The following is a 22,081-nucleotide window of genomic DNA, read 5'->3' as shown; positions in this document are numbered from 1 at the left end:
TCAAAAAAGCTGAAGACAAGATGAGTTCCCCACTCAAAGCAAAAAAAAAAAAACAACCTCTAACTTGTTGAGCTGCAGTGCATTTGAAACATTAATGTGCCGCAAGTGCAGTTTAATAGTATAGCAAACACTTACTAAGCAGCCACAGAAATACCACAGAAGAGCAACTGGCCTGTCTGTTAACAGTGCAACCAAACAAACTTGAGCTGTTTTTAATAAAAGAGTCATTCAATAATTGGCCTTTTTCCATGAGCAAACTCAATCTGATTTCATGCTGCACACGGTGCTAGTAGTTTTCCACACAACAGCAGTGCACTATGCTGAGGAGTTGGAAGTGCACAGCCTGCAGCTCTTCATCCAACAGCTCCTTGCAATATTTAAAAATGCTGAAAATGTTGTTGTAGACACACTGTAGATGAACAATTGCGGCCACATGATTGCAACTAACTGAACACTGCGTGTGTGGGTGTGTGGGTGTGGGTGTGGGTGTGGGGGTGTGTGTGTGTGTGTGTGTGGTTCCCCTCAAACACAAAAAGAAAAACTAGGCTTCCACCTGTCCAAGATTATATAATGTCAAAAAGGATGTTTGAGTGGTGATCCTGTTGCCTTCAACTGAGACGAATGCAGAGTTGGGAATTTCCATTTGTCTAGTTTCCATTTGTATTGTGCATCTGAGTCAATGCAGCCAAGTAATGAATAACACTTCTAAGAAAACCCCTTAGACATTTGAATACAGTCATTAATTCTGAGTTACGCGATTACTAACGTTTGTCAAAAGGGACTGACTGGATCAAGACTGGGAAAATACTGATTGAGGTTTTGGTGAAAAATCATAATCCTAATCCTGAATATCCTTTTACTCCCATCATAGACTGCTGTCTGGTAGTATTTTAGAAGTTAAAAACAGGTGAAAATGTACTCGTACTTCTGATTTACAGTGTGTCAATAAAGACTTCAGTAAGACAGGATGTTATACAAGTAAGCCATTAAGTTGAATGCCAAAGTTGTGTTTCAAAAGGTCTGTGAATACCTGTGAATAAAGAGTTTGCAAATAACTGGTGCCTGCTGTTTGTGGATGGTCTTGCTTCAGTCACAGAGACAAAATGCATAAAGCTGAAACAGTTTACAACTAAATCACAGGGACACCTCAAACATGCAGCTACTTTTGTTAATATAAAAGTTAGTTGAAAGCCAAACTAACATTTTTTAACATCAAAAACATCTTTTAGCAGCACAAAACTGCTATTTTTGGATGGTTTTGGAGTATCCTGGTTATTTGTTTCACAAACATCTTATTCTGGTTTTGGAAACCTGGATTTGCTAACTGGAGTTCACTGATACCATTTGACTTCAGTAATGCAGAGAATGTCTTAATCCAGTTTCCAGGTAAGTTCAGAGGACCACACACTATTCGACACTACTTGACTACTCAACTAACTCAGTGCAGAAATAAGAGGCTGAGATATTAAATAATCAAAGCACACTTACACACAGTCAGAAACCTGAGTAGTGTTATGATCATGTAAACCAGGAAGTGGTTAACAAGGTTTCTCATGTTCCACGTGAAAGTCACATCCTTAATATGATCAAAACTCAGTGTCAACACACAAAACCAGGACTTTCTGTGAGGAGTAAAATAACGTGTATTATGGTCTAATCTTTCACACTTATTCCCTACATCTGGATCAGTTTATGTTTGGATAATTGATCCATTAAGGTAGCTGCAGCCAATTAAAAAACAGCAGGATCCGATTGCCTTGTTTGTAATAACTGAGGGTAATCTCTCTGTGGCAATTTCTAAATGATGCACCTGAAGGAGACAACACACTTGTCCAATAATGTTCTCATATCATTGGAAGAAAATGCCCGAGCCCTGCAATTAGACATCTGGATGGATCTAAATCTCATACACTCAGTCAAAATATCTCCATTTATAGAATCTCTCGATTGGTATCCCAAGAAAATTGTTTTATTTAAATGAAGAATTGTCAGATATCCCAAACACTGTACAGCACAAAGGATGACTTGTCTGACAAAATGAGAATATAAAGTATTACTAGGCGATGTGCTTGGCATTATGGATCCGTGAGGTTGTCTGCTGAGCTTTATCGTTTCTTTTCTTGTGTCTCAGAAATATAATTTTCCTCTGAACATCTCACTACAGACCATAGCCACCCTGGCTAGCATATCTGCAGGACATTTAGGAAAGAAAGCAAATGCATGATGGGCCAGACTTCCTGTTAAACATGTATTTTGACTGAGTGCAGAGCCCAAACTGGCGGAGCCCTTGTGGGAAGGAAATCTGTCTGAGGGTTCAGCTTGCAGGCATTCCTTCTGAGTGGCTGTGTTCTTCTAAATATCTGAGATGTTTCAGACAAAAATCAAGCTCATGATGGAATACAATGTGAACTATTTGGGTCACAGCAGAGCTAAACCTCTGCAGGCTCAGTGAGGAGATACGACAGTGATGTGTGATGAACCCTGTTTTCAAAGCTGGAGATTTCCTCGTTTATCTGTCTTCCCCTATTTATCCTGTCTAACACCTGTCCTTTAATTATGTGAAATGTTTTAATCCTGTGTTTACTGAAAGGCCAAACTTCCATGTGGTGATCCAAGATTCAAATGAAGGTGACGTGTAGTAATGGCAGGGGCTTTGCCTTTTACATATTATGTTTTAATAATATACTAGTTCCCTAGTTTTGACTAATGGGCTATAAAATGTGTGATGCAGATGTTTTTTCAGTTTTTTTTTTTCTCCGGACAAACCACCCAAGTTGATATCACTTGATTAGCCCGTCCTCAAGATGCCTCATGAATGCTATGAATTTCATGTAAAATAATATCATCAATATCATTATCTCCTACACCTGGGTGGGTTTATGTGTGGATATTTTGGTCTGAAAAGGTAGCTGCAACCTCCTCAAAAACCATCAGGATGTGGCTGGTTGAAGCACAGCGGAGAGGTGACAGTGAATTGTCAGTAAGCTGTTCTGAAGACGCAGATTTGTAAGGGTTAATGTCCTACTGTGTTTGTAAAACTTTCACAAGTGATACTGAATGATGAGTGATTATTGGCAAAAAAAATCAATGAGGGTAAGAAAACAAAACTTTGTATCTGATCACCTTAAAATAAGATGTGATTTGTTTTAAGTTATAACATAAATGGTATAAGGCACCCTTTAGGAAGGGTATAGAAGTAACTAATGGCCTTTTTAATAGTTAATAAATAATTTGCTTTGCTATTCACTAGAAAAACCTGTTGCAGAAACTACTTTTGACTTTTTAGACCACCACTTATTTCTAGATTAGTGATTCTTGCGGACCTGATGATTACAACCATTAATGAATGACTTTAAAGGCTTATTTGAAAAGGAGAAACCCTGCATACTTGGTGGTTTAACAACATTTCCGAATGGAAATGGATTTCCAGCCAATGGATTTTTCACAACCTGGCAACCCAAAATGTTTATTGTAAATAACTAATCTGTAAAGCATTAGTCAATTATTTATTAACCATTAATAAAGCCATTAGTTACTTTTTATGTATTAGTATTATTATAGTAGTAATATAGTATGTATTGTATTAGTGTATTGGTTATTTTGTATGTTGTTTTGGTGGTTTTAGTTGTCAGTGTTGTGGGTCTCCCTGTCCACTGCTGTCTGTTTAATCTGTCATATTTGACGCGTGTCTGTAGCTGGTTGTGAAGATACATGTCTGGGTAATAACTGTCACCCAAACGTGATCCAGAGATGGTGATCTAACTACGTGCCGCTGACTCGTCTGACAGTCCGCTGATTTACAGTATTTGTAATTTTCTTCCTGATACTATGCTCGTCACCGTGCGCACTCGGCGCGCTCTTTGCCAAGAACATACTCCCCTACTTCAGGGAGGCTGGCGAGTGGGGGAGTGAGGAGAGACAGTCATTTTTTCCTTCTCTAGGGGTCTCCTTCTCTATATAAGGCACTCTCAGCTGCTCAGAAGTTACTCAGCTCCTATGTGCTTCAGGAACACCGCCAACGAGCAGCAGCCCGGTCCTCTCACAAGGGAATAATAGCCTAAAGCTCTCCAGCGCGCAGAGGAAGCAGCTCCGACATATCCAACCAACTGGATACTAACTGAAACAGATAGAGGTGAGCGACATGAAACATTACACACATTTATTTGCACATATTATATTGTAGCTCTCAGGTATGCTGGGGTGTAGCTGCGGTTTAGAGCCTGTATTTTATAACAACCCTGCAAAATTAAGACGCTAAACAGTGTACCTGGTCGGATTTGGAGACGGTACACATTATGCCTAATCATTTGGTGTGAATGAAACCTGTCCTATTCAGTCTATTTTTATTTTATCAAATGTGTTGATTTACTCAGTATGACAATATGAACTTATGACACTAACAACTCTAATATGTAGGTGTGGGTTGCAAACCATGCCAGTGTAAAAGAGGCTGTTGGCAACACACAGCCATTCATTGTGAGTCTGCAGCCTCACTGAGGAAATGTCAATGGAGCAGTAGCTAGCAGGATGGAAAATACTATATACATGCACTAGGCTTATGAGCAAAGTAGAAAAGTGTTTAGATTAACAATAAATTGAATAGAAAATACATACATTGTAGAGTTCTAGTGCATGTTTCTATGTGTGCATGTGTGCATCAAATTGGTAGCAATTGAAAGAGAGAAAAGAAAGAATCTTAAAAGTGTTCCCTGGCATGAAAAAGTAAGCATGCGTCTATGAAAATGTATATAAATCAGTTTATAATGTGACAGGAGTTGCGTTTACATTCAAGTTCTTGCAGAGGTGGAGAGGAGGTCAATCCCTCTTCAGACCAGATACGAGCCCACCAGTAGCAGAGAGTTCCTGTAGACAAGATGTGGACACGAACGTGTGTCCGAGTCCTCTGCTCTGTCTGTCACTCTGGTATAAAATTCGTGAGAGCCATGAGAAGGGCCCAGACAGAGAAGCTGGTAGAGATTCAGTGTGAAAAGGGGGCACAGGGAGAGGAGAAGGGTGTGGTGCCTGAGCTGCCCGCTGGCTCACAGTGCCCAGAGCTGGCACAGCATGTTGACACAGAGCCGGTGCCAGACCTCAAGCCGCCTTTTCAGCCAGAGGGAAAGAGGTGAAAGGATTCAAGGATAAGAGCAGCCAGTGCGAGCTGGAGCTTGGTTTATTTTTTTCTTTCTTCTCCGATCACACTGACTGAGGTCTTGTCTCTCTTTATAAAAGTTTGTGACTTTGTGATATTTGGTTTATCTCTAATCCTGTTGGTTGCCTTCAAGAGGGAGGTCGGATGTAGGGTCACTTTCAGAGTATTGCCCCCAGATGTGTCAGAAATGCAGTGTTTTGTTCAAGACAGACCCTGCTGCTCAGAGTGGTCAGAAAACAATCAGAGAGTCAGAAGAAGAGGAGAGGTAGATACTATTTCTCAGTATAGTGTATATAACAAGTTCAAAGCAAAGTCAGTGTTATATTTATATAGATGATAAAGCTTTAATTGCTCTCTTTAACAGGAACAACCCCAGAAACTGGGGTTGGTACAGTAATAAGTTCACCCAAATAAAATAATTTATGAATATAAAGTCACAATATGCACAAGGTAATGACAGTATCAGGATGTAGCCAGTTCTGTGATGCACAGTGATAATCTACGATAGAGAAAACATACATCTCACATTTAGATAATAACTTTTCAAAATGCTCATTTACTGTTTGTTGTGATGTTTTGTATTGTTAATTGAAATGTTTTGTCCATGCCATTCACATAATTTACATACATGAGACGGAAAGAATACTAGAAACACCTTTCAGTGTAAGCCTCAAACATTACCAAGGCATGAATAGTGTAAACAATATGTGAACAAAGCTTCTCAAAATAAGGACTTATTTCAGGGCAGTTGCATTGGATTACATCAGAGCTTCTCCTATCTTATCAGTATACCTGATAAACTACACAGAACTGACAGGAAGCAGAACAGCTTCAGCCCTCAGCATCTCGAAAGACTCTGTGCCAGTTATAACACAATACAAGTGAAAGAATGAAGAATTATTATTTCCAAATCCATATTTTATCCGTTATCAGAAAAACAACTGAGAGAGGCAAGTGACAGATACTGATGGAAAGTGTTGCTGGGCACGTCTTCGTACTTTTTTATACTTGTAATACTTTGTAAACCTGCATGCTTCTATGTGTGCATGTGTGCATTAAATTGACAGCTTTCATAGTGAGACCTACATTTGTCTAGTAATTTTGTAATTTGTACTCTGCTTCGTTGACTCACACAGTGGGGAAAGAATCATTAAACATTTCCTCCCTGCAGGCTGTGTCTGGGACTCTGAGGAGCGTCTGTCTACTGTAAAGTCCAACTCACAGCTACAGTGTCGGAATGACCTGCGCTGCCATGACCTGGCTCTCTGTCCTCTCCCTCCTGCTGTTGTGCGTCAGGGACTCGGCTTCCCTCTTCCTGCCTGACTCCAAGGAGCTCAGACAGCTGTTGAGCCGCTACGAGGAGGATCAGAATGTCACCAGCAACACCGCCGGCAATAGGACCCGGCGAGCCATCCGCTGGTCGGACCGTGAGGAGATCATTCAGCTGCACAACAAGCTGAGGGGTGGTGTCTACCCCACTGCCTCGAACATGGAGCACATGGTGAGACATGTCCCATTACCCCAATGACCTATTTCATCATTATCCATAATCAACAAAGCTAATTATCAACTTTAATCTTTGGCTTTTCCCCTCAAAGAACTTTATTTGAATGTGTCAGCAACACTGGGCTCTGAAATTAGGCTGGTTATTAGGGTTTAAGGTTTTATTCTGCCTAGAAAAGTGGCGTTGCTGTAATAAAAACAACCTTTTCTCTCTGCTGGAAACATGCAGTAATGACGACGAGCCATTGCCAGCCTGCTGTGCTGCTCTTTTACAAGGAGGATAATAATGCTGACTCTGTCCTACCTGCAAACAGCTCAGCGCGGGAGAAGACAGGAGAGCAAGGGAGGTGCTGGGTCAAAGGAGGACAGAGAGAATAAGGCCAGAAAGAGGGAAAATTATGGGACGTGGCACATCAATGGGTAATACAGGAGAGGGATTACAGAATGTTATTGAAAACCACGAGGTTCATAAAGTTGAGAGAAGCAGTGGCGGGCTGTGTGTCTCTGGAGTGCGGTTGTAGTCGGGGAAGAAAGTGACTGAAGATTTACTCTGCCCAGTGCTCTCTCAAATTCCAGCAAACAGGCAGTGTGTGTGTTTGTGTTAGTGTATGGGTGTTTGGGGTTACAGTGGTGTCTGTGTGTGCATGTTTTAGCGACCACCAAAAGGCTGGAAATTTACTGAGGAGATGTGCTTTGAGTGGCCATGCTGTACGCAGTCCTCCCTCCCTTCATAGTGCCCCCTCCGTGGCGGGAGTCAGGTGTCTTCTCCGCTTTCCACCCTCCTCTCCACCGCTGCAAAGAAACCCACTCAGGAAATGTGGATAATTCAGCTGTGATTGCTGGAGATTTGTAGTGGACCAGGGCCAGGCGCCAGCTGCTCCACTCAAATGTCACCGTCTAAGGTTAATGTTGTACTTGTATCCAGCTCAGTTTCAGCTCAGGAAGGAAGGAAGTGCAGGAACTGAGGCCTTGAACAGGTTGCGGTTAGGTATCTACTAAGTCAGGATAAGATGTGGATAATGCTTCATATCGTAGCCAGTGCAGCAGGGGAATGATGGCGTGCCTTCCCATTAGTGTCTAAAATAAAATAAGTGAAATCCTGGTGAGAAACTTGTTTTACTTCATGTGTGCAGATTTGGGATGATGAGTTGGAGCGGTCTGCCACTCATTGGTCTGAAGAGTGTCAGTGGGACCATGGACCTCAGGACCTGCTCATGTCTATTGGACAAAACCTGGCTGTTCACTGGGGAAGGTGAGACTTTATCTGTGTTTATTTTGATAAATAACAGGTGAAAATGTAACAGAAATAAAATCATAAATCAGATTTTATGCATGCTATTAGAATTTTCACCAATATCAAAACAATATTTATAAATAGATTTATAAATTGTAGCTAATAGCTTTATTATTGTTAATAAATCAATTACTAGTGTGTTATTGATTGATGAGATCTATAAGCGCACAGTCCCTTTGAATTGGTGTTTGTACTTTTTATGTGATATTAATGCAGTTATAAATGTTGTAAGTACATTAATAAACGCAAAAAAGTTATTTAATACATTCTGCAGCACTTTTGCACAATGTGATTGGTGCCTTGATAGCTGGGCCTAAGAAGCACAAATAGTAGTTTAAAGTTATTCTGTCACATTATCGACTTTTTCGACTATTTTCTGAGCATCAAAAGAAAGTCACTTCCTCATATCCTGTAAACTACAGTGATAATCTTGGTCCATTGTAATGTGTGAAGCACAAGCATGGGTAGAGCCAGTCAGTGCTCGCGTATTAAGGTTAATGTTTGTGTAAATGAGTGTGTGTGTCTGTCCGAGTAGACACCAGACACAGTAGGCCTCTGTGTATGACAGTGTATGGCTATCGCAGCAGGTGCCCTTCCAAGAATCTGCTCTCATTCTCACAGCCCCTTTCCTCTCTCCCTATTCCCTTCTTTTCTTCCTGTGCCAGCAAACCCTGATGTTTTCCACTCCCCCTCTACTCTCCATTTATAAGCTCAGCACTTTTCAATACCGTAAAAAGAGATGTTTATAATAAGAGCTAGAACTGATTTGTTAGGCTGCGGAGCCATGTTTAGGTTTGCTTTGATTCTTTTTTTTTTTTTCAACTTGATTTGATATCCCCTGTTATGGAGGGGAACAGACTGCCGTTCTGTATGCCAGGTCAAATCCAGACTCATCATTTGAGGCCTGAAGGGAGGGGAAGGAGCAGGGAGGTTCATGCAGTGTTTCTCAAGTCTGGCCAAAGCACCTGGCAGCTCCCTCAGATATTTCCCTTTTGCCCCTGGTACCTGGATGGGCTGTGACTGAGCCTACTGTGTGTCTGTCTGTGTGTCTTTGTTTGTGTGTATGTGTGTATGTGTGTGTGTGTGTGCTACAGATACCGCTCTCCTGCCTTCCATGTCCAGGCCTGGTACGATGAGGTGAAAGACTACACCTATCCCTACTCCCATGAGTGCAATCCCTGGTGTCCAGAACGCTGCTCCGGGCCCATGTGCACCCATTACACCCAGGTGAGATAAATCAAAAGGAAGAGGGCGAGTGAAAGAGTTCAAGAGAAAATAAACTAAAGGGGAACTCATTCTACCCATCAAAGTCTGCTTGTACGTCTTGTACGGGGAGTACCGGTACAAATGCGAAGTGTCTAAAGCATTTTGCAACTGCAGAGGGAGGTGTGTGAAGATAAATTGCCTCAGATGATGTCACTCAAGTCAGCGTTGATTGGGCCTGAAGACTCCAAGTGTGAAAATGAAAATTATCTGAAGGTGTGGAGTTGTGAGCTTACCAGACCTCTGTTACCCCTTCCTAATTTCTGCTTGAGTTTTCATTAGCCGCTACGAGCATAACACACCCGAATCTCTGAACAAATGCAGTTGAGCTGCATTGTGGGTAATGTAGGCACCAGATTTTGGCAAGGAAAAAGAATGCATAGAAAAAAAACATATAGTATCTCTGGTTCAGCCATGTCGTCTGCTGCACTCTGAATATGACTTTTATAGAAGTGCGTTGCTAAATCAGAGGTGTACTCCTTTAACAAAGCACTTGGCTGTGAGTTATAAGCTTACTTTTAACCTGATCAGAAATATTTTGTACCCAGTTTGGTGTCTGTTTAGTTTGAATTATTTTTTCAACTTCCCTTTGAAGCATCTACTATAATTTCTGCTAAAAATCTGTTTAGTATCAGGTCATATGCCTTCTTTTATCTGTAATGTGGAACATACGTATGTCACATAACAGGTGTTGCAAGGCAGTATCAGAATACAACATGTGGTGCGCACCTTGTATGATATTTCAAAGTATTTAAGGGCATGGTTGTCAAGGGACTGAGGGGTTAAATGACAGGCATGGATATAATAAAGTGCAAACAAGGATGTTGCAAGATGCAAGTAATGGAACAGAGAAGAGTGTGTAAGACAAAGAGTAGTTGAAGAGTGGATGAGAAAATGAAGAAATCAATCAAAGGGAAACAGAAATAGGTGAGCTGGCATCCTCTTCCCCTAGACTTTACTTTGTAGCTGCTGGGATGAGTTTACAGAAACATCCAGGCTCCTCCCTCTGCCTTCACCCTGAAACCCGATCACTGCCATCTGGTAGTCATTTCCAGACACACCAGACACCCCTCGCTGCTTGACCTGGATTCTTCTGAAGATGCTGCAGAAAGGAGACAGTGCCAAATCTGAGCATCATCACTTTGTCCCTGCCTTTCATTTGCTGGAAGTGCTGATGTATCTGCCAGCCCAGGCAGTCATATTCCATAACTGTGCAGAGAAATGCTGGACCTTCTGGAGTCAGAGAGTATATTGACCTCAACTACCAGCACTCAGCACACAGACTGATGTGTGCTGACTCACTGCTTCCAGTGGCCTCTAACTGTACCAGGAAAAAAGATGAACATTCCTGAGGAGGGAGAGCGCACATGTTTCAGAGTTTGGGAGGAAAGTGAGGAGGAGTTATGGAACATGCTGTGTTGTATTTGCCGTCAAATGGCACATCATTCATCTGTAACACCACTGCAGCAGCTTTCCATTTAATAAGGCGTTTTATTTCACCTTGGACAGTTTTAGGCCTACGCTGACTTCTGTTCAGAGAAAATTGCCACATTTTTCCCACTTTTTACTGGATGATGAAAATTATCACGATTGTTTCACAGAGGGCAAACTGGGTTCATACATGACCTGACTGGGACAGAAGTCCCAGTAGCCCCATTAATCGTGACTGCCAATCTAGTTGCTTCCTCTGGAATGACTGATTGAACCATGGGCAGTGAGAAATAAGTGAGGCAGGCGTACTCAGCTATGTGCCTGTCCATTCAGCAGCTGTTTGTACTAACTTTGGCCATTCTTTTATTTTACTCTTTACAGCTGGTGTGGGCAACCACGAACCGAGTGGGGTGTGCTGTGCATGTGTGTCCAAGGATGAACGTGTGGGGAGAAATATGGGAGAACGCTGTTTACCTTGTGTGCAACTATTCTCCAAAGTAAGATCAACATTCCTACATGTTTCACTGTTCATCTACACCTTTGCTCTCCTGACTCTTGTTCACATTCTTCCTCCTTACAATGCTGAGAAATGCTACAGTGTGTGTTCCTAATATAGCTGTACTACAGATATGTAGCAGTAGACGCTTGTATGACATATTGGGGCCATTAAAATTCCTTCAGAAGTCAGAATAGAAAAATAATAATAAAGCACAGGGAAAGAAAAATAAGAGCAGAGCAGGCGCTTGTTTTCCAGACAGCCGACAGGATGTAATTGCCTGAGAGACAACGAGTGTTTTTATTAGTTTGTGAAACTAATGACTATTAGGAGTGTTGACCATGGACAAAGAGTGCTGAAGTAATTACAAGGCCGTGAGCCCAGTGACGCCTGACTGATGATTCATTTCCACCTTAGTCAAGCTGTCCACTGTTCACATCTGCAGGGGCAACTGGATTGGTGAGGCTCCATACCAGCATGGCCGCCCTTGTTCCCAGTGCCCTCCCAGCTATGGAGGAGGATGTAGGAATAACCTGTGCTTCAAAGGTGAGCAAACCCACACGTTTTTTCATTCAAAGATGCTTCTTAAACGTGTTGCCAGCCTGAATCCTATCTGTTTCTCCATCTGTAGACTCTCAGCGCTCAGAGACTGAGGACATGAACGAGGTTGAGAAGCCTCAGGTTCCAGTGCAACCTCGTACCACCGCCAAACCTGCCCCCAAACCTAAACCGTCTCCTCCGAAGAAACCAGCGTCCAGACCCTCCACTCCTAAAGCCACCACACCCAGAACGCCATCTTCAAAGACTACCAGCAACACCTATCTCGGTAGCTACAGGAATTATCAACAATAATCTCAAACTTTCATGTTTTGTACATTTCCTTACTGACTTTTTGTCTTGTTCTTGCAGCTCAGAACATTAAGTGTGAGACTAGACTGCGGGACAAGTGTAGAGGTACAACATGCAACAGGTCAGGTTATTTTTTGGATGGTTAAATCATTTACCATGCACTTCCTCTCCAATATCAACTCACTCTGGTCTCCAACTAATTTGCTGACTCTGCAGATATCATTGTCCTGCTAACTGTCTGAACAAGAAAGGGAAAGTTTGGGGAACTCTCTTTTATGATGTGGTGAGTCTGTCCAACATGAAACAAACATCTTGCAGAATTTATTTAAATGCATATATATATATATAAAAGTGTTCATTTTTCATTGTTTCAGCAATCAAGTATTTGCAGAGCTGCTATCCATTTTGGTGTCATTGACAACAATGGAGGGCTGGTTGACATCACAAGGAAGGACAAGTTCCCGTTCTTTGTCAGAGCAACAAAGAATGGCATCGAGTCCTTCAGGTAGATATCTGCACTCTGTCTAGTTTCCCAAGTAGTTGAAATCACATTTGCTGATGCAACACTTCTGAAATACACTTCCCTCCTTCTATGATTCACATTTTGTGCAATAATGGATTTTTCCTGAGAACCATTTGTTTTCCTGATTTCTAAACATTGCGATGTCTTTTACAGTAAATATAAACCCGGCAATGCCTTTGTGGTGGCCAAAGTGGAAGGTAATTAAGGCACTTTTCAGACTTTTTCACAAAAATTTTGAGTCATGACTGTGTGTAGATTCACACACACATATAAGTTATATTAAGTGTTTTTCTCTTCTCTCCCTTTGACAGAAACGACTGCTGACTGCTACACCACAGTGTCTGAAATCTGCCCTTTCAAAAAGCCCGACTCACACTGTCCAAGGTGCCATCTTATCATTCTCTAAAGCATGAAATAATTAGCTAGATAAAGGTTTTCCTTTATACTATTGTCATATCAGATGTGTGCAATAACAATACAATATTTAAAAGAGTTTACACATTAAAACTTAAAATTTCCTTATATCTTCTTATAACTCTATTATAGTGTGTCATAAGCAAATAAAATAATGAATATAGTGCTTATGAATGCTAAATAGGGGGTGTTTAATATTATTATATTAATATGACCTCTATCTGTTGCTGCAAATTCATACAAATCCATTTTGTTTCTCAGAATCTTCTGTCCAGCCAACTGCAAGACTCAGCCTTCTTATTGGTCACCTGTGATTGGAAACAACATTTACACAGATGTAAGTAACTGTTTTGTTTTGTATGTGCATTTTCTGAAAGAACAAATTTATCATGAATCAGGTCCTCCGGTTTTGTGCTATTTTCTTTATTTATGTGTTATTAGTTCAATACAGAAAGGAAAGAATATGTAGAGTTAAAGGGACTTTGTAGGCTTTGTGGTGCATGGTATTTATGGAAAGCCATTGAATCGCAGTGGGAATATGGCTCATGGAGAGTGGGAGTAATGGTGAGGTAAGCCAGAGACTGCCAGGGATGTATGACCCAGCATGGGGCCTGACCACTCAGATGCTTATTCGGGCATTATCTCAGCGTGTCTCAGGGTTAACTGGGAAACACAGAAAGAAATGATTTCTTCACTATGAATTCACATAAATCATGTAGTATATTAGTCATTGTAAAGTATCTTCCAACTGGCACAGTCACATGAGATTGGCACTGTGTTTAATGGGCTTGACCTTGGATCAAACTGCCCTCAGATGACGTCCGCAGAAATCTGGAACTTTTGTGTCTTACAACATGTCACAGAATAAGGCAGTAGAGTGGCTCGTGGCGATTTTGCACAAGAATGTTTTGCAATCTGAGGCACCCAAATGTATTTCTACAGTGGTGTAGAGGCTGGATGTTGGTTAAATATGAGACATAAACCATCTGGTTAGAAATTTTGGAGGAGTGTATGAGCAGTGTGATCTGTGTTTGGACTGGAAATGAATGATTCTGCTCCAGACTGTTGATAAGAGCTTATGGTCTGTTGTGTTGGCTCAGACTGTAAAACAAATGATTGTGTGTGTGTGTCTATGAAATAATGTAATTTATTTTGAACTGTATTTGATAATGGAGGAATAAATATATTTATGCTGTGAAAAAGCTTTTTACTGTAATGTATTGCATTTCTCCTCTCTGACACACTTTCTCTTCACAGAGCTCCAGTATTTGTAAAGCAGCAATCCATGCAGGGGTAATCAAAGCAGACGGCGGTTTTGTGGATGTTCTGCCACTGGACAAGAGAAAGAACTATGTTGGAGTCCTGAAAAATGGCATCCAGTCTGAGAGGTACTACTCAATTTTTTGTGGTCAACTATTTTTACTGTAATAATCTTTCCCAGATGAGGTCTGTTGCAGAATAACAAAATGCACAAAGATACATGGATCAGGCACCATGTCAAATAGTTGTAAGTTACCATGGTGACATTAAAGATAGTCAGAGTTCCAGAAATCTATATTTTTAGATTTGGCTCCAAAAAGTCTAGCTGCTTTAAGAGAAGCTTTTGACAAAAATGAGAACAACCATTCCATGGTGTGTGACAGCTTCCAGCTGTGAAACTGCAAAGCCTCCTATGTTGTAATGAAAACATGTACAAGCACTTTACAGATCTGCCACTGTGGGACAACTCAAACACATACTGTGAAAACATCCCCACTGTCTTCTGAAAGTGCATGTTGCATGTTGATGAGTGCAACATGTAATCAGCTAAAGTCTCAGCCACCTGTTTGCAAAAAATGGAGCTATCCCTCTCAGCCAGAGGGAATGTTAAAGTCTGTGTAAATCCTTAGGTGTTTTCATTTACTCTGGCTAATTAGAATTATTCAGGGATTGTCCCATTCTAACAGGTGCAACAAAGCTAAAAGTCGGGTAAGCCTGTTCACAACCACACAATCATACAAAGAGGTTTAATTAGGTGAGATTGAGAGCACCTGTATAGGTCGTCAGTTGGTATGTAGCAGCTTTAAAAAGAGATCTGGCCTCACAAGCAGACTGAAGTGCCATTTCCTTTCATGAGGTACACTCAGCCTGACATTGTGTTCCTGTTAGTGTTTTTTTTAAATTTTGCCTAAGCAATCATAGCGAGGTCTGCCATGCCAAAGTCATTTATAGATGATATGGAGACTGCAGTAGTGGCAGCTAATTAAACGTTTTTCATGTCGATCAAAGAAATATGTTGATTGCTGAACAAATTTAAGATGTGGGTGGCAAATCAGAGATGCCTGCAACCAAGCTAAGAAGAGTCTCCCTTACAATGGTTCGGTATACTTTAAAGATCTGCAACAAAATCTCATGTAGTCAAGAGCACTGAGTGAGCATCTAAAGGGAAAGTTTATACAGAATATTTATCTTCAATACTTTGCTCAGCTCAAACTTTAATATTTGACCAGTGGGAGTGTGGTAAAGAAAACCTTGAGATACAATTCAAATAAAAACATGAAGCTTGTAGTAAAATTAAAAAGTACATTTGACAGAGAATCTAAAATATGCCTGAGAAAGGTGCTTTTATTCACTATAACCTACCTTGATTTATGTCTCCTGTAATACTGCATGTAGTGGGTTCCCTGCATGCACGCCATGTTTCTCACATCACTCTCATGTCTGTGGCCGGCTCCAGTGGACTAAGCTTAGGCAAGGAAGCCCTTGTGGCCAGTTCTGCTGGCATGTGGGGTTGTAAGAGTAATGGTGTGGTTTACTGTGTGGATGGGCCACACATGGGATCTTTGCTTACTTTACCCAGGCATTTCAATTGAGTGTGCAAAGTGCTGAATGGCCAAAATGATCCAAGTCTGACTACTATGAAATCTAATGCAGAACTGCGAAGGCCCCACTCAGGGCATTGGGATAGGAGGTCAGCAAGCGGCTCAGAGGGAGTCTGTGCAATGTGCCAACATCATGGCAGGGTGGGCAGTTTGGACTGGACTGGGGAAGTAATCACAGCCTATCTGATTACTCAAGGATGGAAATGCTGTCAGCCACTTAGTCAGTGCTTTCATATACAGACAATTATCTGTGATCTGATACCAATCGGACAGGCCTATCATGATTATTGATCATGGCAGAGCTTCAAGGTCTCTCCACTAATGAACTTATTACAAAGTCATCAAGTTTCACACATGTGGTAGCTGGAAAAGGTCAGAGTCAGAAATATGGCAACAATGAGTCATACTGCCAACATGCCATTTGGTGGACTCTTTTTTTTCCAAAGATGTTGTGAACACCATGATTGTGTATTTTGGTTGCATTTGTAGCTGTGGTTACCAAATGTAACATGTTTGTTTGTATTGTCTGTTTGCAGCAAGAGCAACACAGAGGGAGGCTCTTTCCGAGTCTTTGCTGTGAGGGAGTGAGACTTCAGTTCGGATGTCCAAAGACCAACAGCGTCACCTCAGTTGCTCTTGAAGAGCAGGAAGTGCCCATAGGTTGGATACCATGGCTGTTCATCTGTCTCTGTGTCTGTGCCTTCACTGGAAACAGAACGTCCCAGCAGATCGATAGACAGACATTTCCCTCATAGTTCATAAACAGTAGCAACCCAGTTGTCCAATACCTTGATGGACCTTTATTTTTTTTCAGCTTTTAACTCCAGATATGGATATTTCTTAGACATACTTACTTACTTAATCTGTGAATACGGAATGTTTTTATATATTATGATGCATTCAACAGCTGGTGCTGGAAGTTTTGAGTTAGACATGTTTTACAGAAAGTATTATGTTTACAATGATGTTCTTATTACAAATTTAAATATGTTTTCATACACAGGAATGTATACTGATCACACTGTATTTAATCATTGTGTACATAATATATGATATTTCGTTTGTTTTAAAAATGGAGTACCATATATTAACATTTTTATGTTTATTCTGATTTGTTTTATTGCATTTCTCTACTCACCTGGATAACCTATGCCTTTTGCCCTTAAAGATTTAGACTGTAAAACCATATCTAAGTCTAAATTGTACTTAAAAGTTAAGTGGTGTGCCCATTGTAAGTGAGGAAAGGAAACCGTGTGGTAAATGGAAGTGTATAGAGGCAGCGGGCACTGCTGTAAATAGATAATGTTTTGCTAAAGGAGGCTGGTGTCCGACATGTGGAGATGATTTAATGAAGGTGTTACATTGCTAAGTTCACTGTGTAGTGTATCACAGCGAGTGCAGATGTGTCCTCATAATGGCAGCAATATTGTGGATGTGTTAAATAACAATCAGAGACAATAGATATGTTTAAAATAACAAGCAGTCATTTGTAATTTTATATTTATTATTGCTTAGTGCTTTCCTTGTTTCCTTTTTTCTCTTGTTTCTGTAAGATATCTGAAAATTCAAAATTTGTCTCCTCCCCACCTAAGACAAATGAATGTGTCACGTTTTTCATGTACGAAGAGTGTGTGGACACTAGACCATATTATAAAGCGTGTGAATGTGTTCTCATTATCAAGCTGCAGTTTATGCACTTTGGAACAATTTACACTATGCAGTGCATGCACCCGTAATGCTGTTCACTATATTGGATTAGGGCACTGTTCCCATTGGTACACCCCTGATTTGAATACTTTTGTTAAAGCCATGCCTCATTTAATTGAATTATTATTATTTTTTGAAAATCTTTTTACACTTGCCCTGATTACAGTCTCTAAATCATTTCAGCTGTGTCACTTAAATGTTCAGAAAAAATATGTTTTAGCATAGTTAGCATCCCTCACGGAAACTGATGGAAAAAATTTAAAGTCCAGTTTGGGCTGCAGGACTGAGGTATCCAGTTAGGTTACTAAAAAACACCAGATACATTTTAGTATCATTAAGACTTATCGCTCTGTCAGTTTCTTTGAGGTTATAAAATATGCTAACAGTGTTTTCAGAGTAAAAGATAAGACTAAAAATGTCCTGGCCAAATACAAATGACAAACTAAAATCTATTTCCTTAAGCATATTTCAACTTTATCTCTTTATTCTACCTCAGTCCTCTCGCTACGCTAGGCAGTTTTTTCTATATTGGAATTTTTATGGGAAGGTTTTGTAAAGTTAAGCAACTGTAAATACTCTAATTTCTTGTTTTTGAATAATCCTTTTTGCAGTAAGATATGATTAAAATTTGTGAATTTGTTTTCATTGTTTTTATACAGGTGTAGGATGGGTTCTATATTTTTTGCACAATTTGAAAATAAAGTATGACTTACAAATGCAACAACACATGTTTTTGTTTCAGTAAAAGATGTACATGATCTTTAAGGAAAGCAGTGCTGATGTGTTCAGCTTGTTTGGAATATTTTGTGTATAAATTGCCCCGTCATGTTTAGTGCAGCCTAACCAGTCAACTAACTGTGTTAGTTAAGACTTCTTCTTTTTTAATTGTCATCCAAAGTAACAAACGTACAGCCAATATGCGCATATGTGGATTATTGTATCCTCAGTGTATCGACTGAAAGAATATGAGAAAAAACTATATACGTAACTGTTGTAATATGACTTCACAAATTGTTATTAAATCTACTTTGACCCGAGCATCAGGCTAAAATCTGTGCGTCATGCATTATGAATGAAACTTAGATCCAGGCCACCCAGAATTTGTCCATTATCTTTGGAAGAATATCACTGACCATGTTAAAACCTGGCTTTGCTTCCTGCGGACACACGCATGTTGAGTGAAGTGGAACAAGAAATTGAAGCAATCAGTTTTACTCGAGGACCACATACATAATCTGCCAATAGGGCTTTAGCTTATGGTGGAATGATCTCAGAAGAAACTCCATGGACTCGGCTAAAATGTAATGACCTTGTAACTCCCGATTTACCACTCCAGGCTGAAGTTCTAATTTTTCACTTAAGAAATGTTTGTGACAAGGTCACTGAGATGATAAGATCACTGTATATATGCCATTATTAAATGCCTCATTTACTTAAACCAAAGGGGGAGAGACAGGGGAAGAGGAAAGGCAAATGGCAGAAAGAGAGAAAGACCAAACAGAGCAACCTTGTAAGCATTAATAACTTCATACCTCCAGGGCTTTTATTCCAGCCAGATTTTCAGTTTCAGTTAAGCCCTGCTTGGACATGGCCCCGGCCACCTTACTGATAAACAGCTGCAACTGGCTAGTGTGATGACTGTTTTACTCCCATTGTCAATGGAGATAGAGATTTGTACTCACACAGTAAATCCCCAGACTGCTCAGAGAAAAACTCTGGGGCTCTGTCCAACTTTGGGGTTTCTTGTCCTTAAATGCGCTTTGCACAACATTTTGTAATGGTTGTACAACAATTGCATCACATAGGACTCAAGAGTAATAGCAGTAAAGCTTTCTTTGTTTTTCGTTATTGTCATTAAAGCCTATGAACTGTCAAACTCACCAAAATACTATATTTGTCTCATTTAGATGTACAAACTCTGGATAACAGCCTATGATAACATCTTCTATTTTGTCAACAGTTCATTAAAACAGCTTGTATTGAACTTGATTCGTCACTTTAAACATTTTTTATAATGTCTTAGAAGTTCACAATCACTGTAGGTCTACTACAGTAACTACTTAAACATAAAGGACATGAAAGTTATTGTCTCTAGAGCTCCGGTCATTGTGAGGCTCCACCAAATGGCTTTTAGAAAGGAAATATCGCCTCTGCATCTCTGTTACACCCTAAAGAGTGCAACACTACAGCTTTATCAAGCCAGCTGTCCTGGTGTAAACAGCCAAGAGTTCAAAGAGAAGGATTCTGAAGCATGCATGTCTGGTAGAAGTTTGGTGAGCAATCGTTCTCAAGTATTTCTATAGCTTCTTAATTTTAACTAACCTTACTATCACTACAGAAATGAGAGACAATATCCCAACATCTTGATGGATGGATTTGCATGTATGTAACCCGAGTAGCATATTGCACTCAAAGGAAATGATAAGGAAGGAAATGGTTTGTCAATAAATGTTTCACAGACATTCATGGACTTTTTCCTCTAGAGTCAACACAAGGTTGACATTTTTGGCTTTTAGTGAAATATATCAACAATAGTAATCCCTATACTTTTCCTCAAGCAGCAGGCTGACATTTGTGGTTTTGGGATAGCTTTGAGTCACCCTTGAATAAATTGCTGACTCTAGCTTATCAGCAGGGTAACACAGAAACAGTCACTGAATCATCCAGTGTTTCACAAACACTCAATATCAGGAATTAATTATGTTTAGTGTAAAAATTAATTTGCATGTATTAGATAAAATCTGAAAAACATATAACACTCAAAGGCACAATTAGGATTCCTTCTCTGTGCTCCTATGTGCAATTATACATTTGAGTTGAAAAGCCATGTGTGTGGTTCTGCTAATGGTATTATTACCAGAATTGAATAATGGAAATTAATATTTGGACATACAGTTCATATTCTCCAGATGGGACCTCCAGGCAGGATCTTGATCACTGGACAGCAATAAGTCCAAATTATACGATTATGTGATGATATTTTTCTGGTCAGAAAGGTCTTAGTTCAGCACATGGTCTCAAGCAAGAAAGTAGGGATGGGCCATCTTGTGGAGGAATTTTAGATTTAGAGTGCCTGGAATTAGAGGAACCATCTTCCAAAAAAGACAAAGCAGAGATGTTGTCATGACAGGATTGTGTCTGGCCTTGTACATCATAAAAATGTGGTAAGATTTGTAGATACAAAAGGAGGATAGAACCATTTGTCTAAAGGAAACATTTGGAAAATATTTGGAATTGATAGGTAAATGTCTTCTAACATTATTTTACTCAATAATTTAGTGATCTTAAGGTTATAGTGCAGACAAGGCTATGGTTCCTGGCTACTAATTTTTCACTGTTAAATAGTTACATCCAGTTATGGGAGCATTTCAGACACACAATGTTTTTGAATTCCAGGCTGATGGCGGATTACCTAGTGTGAGTGACCTGCTGTAAATGATATAGACCTGTATATTGCCTGTGAGGAGTTAAGCCAAGATGATGTGAACCAGAATAAACATGGACTGTTGCAAGATGCCACAATATTCACAACCTCTAGAAACTGATTTATCTAAAAAGACTTTGCAAACTATTTTAAGTTACACAATAGCAGAGTTTGACATAACTGTACTATGGTTGATTCTATTCCCTTCAAATGAAACTTTAAATGAAACTTTAATTTAACTGTGCTAATTAACAAATGTTAGCATGCTAACACGCTAAACTAAGATGATAGACATTGTAAAAATTTGACCTTCTAAATGTCAGTGTTGTTATGGTGAGCACGTTAGCATGCTGATATTAGCATTTTGGACTGTTAGCAAGTACAGCCTCACAGAGCTGCTGGCTGTAGAGTCTTAGTCTTGTTAATTTATCTCTTGTTTCCTCTGTCTGTCATAACACATGAACATTTAATATTACAAATGCACAAAGTGGGTGAGGAGAATCAGTTCATACCATGCCCTAAATAGTGTATACAGTAATATAAAACTTTCTTCTGTCAGGTAATACCAAATGTTTTACTTTATATTTTAAAAAGCTGTAAAACACACAATTTTTAGTGACAACATCCTGCGTTGATGCTGCCAAACCACGCAGGAAAATTCATGCGATGATGCTTGTAATGTATCCCCATCGGCGTTTTATTTGGTCTGGTATGCTTAGTTTTTTCTCTGCATGAAAGCCACCGCAGTGAATCCCTGGCTGCATTCCCTCGGGACTCGGCATGAATTCTGTCCCAGAAGAAGGCAACCCCAAGCGAGAGAACAAAGGGTGTTTGTCAGAGAGATGATGATGAATCTGTGGTGATGGTGCGTATTCAACCAATGTGGACTGGAACAGTTAAACAAAGCCTCGCTGCCTGGTAGATTTGTAGTCACACAGACAGTTTTTCTTTCTCCTTCGTGAAGCACTTCCATTCTGGGAAGAGTGTGGTGAAGATTCACAGTCCATTGATCAAACACAAGAGTTTGTGCACATAAGCCTCACTCAACAGTCAGCACTTTGTGGTACAAACCATAATCCATGTTGTTTTGAAGACATGGTTTTATGCCGATTCAAGGATGATTGTATTAATATAGATGATGATTAAGTAAGAGTCATCTTGAAGTGT

The 22,081-nt window shown here is 40.1% G+C and overlaps 1 protein-coding gene across 1 annotated transcript; it reads left to right on the top strand.

Annotated features, from left to right (window-relative positions):
- The first annotated feature begins 3,914 nt into the window (after nucleotides 1-3,914).
- crispld2 (cysteine-rich secretory protein LCCL domain containing 2) lies at nucleotides 3,915-18,528 on the top strand. The gene is made up of 15 exons (XM_035682554.1): nucleotides 3,915-4,132; nucleotides 6,321-6,650; nucleotides 7,786-7,904; nucleotides 9,041-9,173; nucleotides 11,022-11,137; nucleotides 11,582-11,682; nucleotides 11,768-11,962; nucleotides 12,046-12,106; nucleotides 12,202-12,268; nucleotides 12,360-12,490; nucleotides 12,662-12,705; nucleotides 12,820-12,892; nucleotides 13,184-13,259; nucleotides 14,180-14,310; nucleotides 16,320-18,528. The coding sequence occupies exons 2-15, from the start codon at nucleotides 6,387-6,389 to the stop codon at nucleotides 16,369-16,371; spliced, it is 1,563 nt and encodes a 520-aa protein (XP_035538447.1). The 5' UTR covers nucleotides 3,915-4,132; nucleotides 6,321-6,386; the 3' UTR covers nucleotides 16,372-18,528.
- Nucleotides 18,529-22,081: the final 3,553 nt, after the last annotated feature.

The sequence above is a fragment of the Morone saxatilis genome, unplaced genomic scaffold, assembly GCF_004916995.1.
Source record: "Morone saxatilis isolate NCDOM2014 unplaced genomic scaffold, NCSU_SB_2.0 Contig11, whole genome shotgun sequence".
Taxonomy (NCBI): Eukaryota; Metazoa; Chordata; class Actinopteri; family Moronidae; genus Morone; species Morone saxatilis.
Note: the sequence above shows the minus strand (reverse complement) of the source record. Positions and strands in the feature narration are given on the sequence as shown.

Coding starts and splice junctions, on each gene's coding strand:
- crispld2 (XM_035682554.1), top strand. CDS start 6,387: ATGACCTGCGCTGCCATGACCTGGCTCTCTGTCCTCTCCCTCCTGCTG. Junction 11,963..12,045: donor TACCAGCAACACCTATCTCG/GTAGCTACAGGA, acceptor TTGTTCTTGCAG/CTCAGAACATTAAGTGTGAG. Junction 12,269..12,359: donor GAACTCTCTTTTATGATGTG/GTGAGTCTGTCC, acceptor TCATTGTTTCAG/CAATCAAGTATTTGCAGAGC.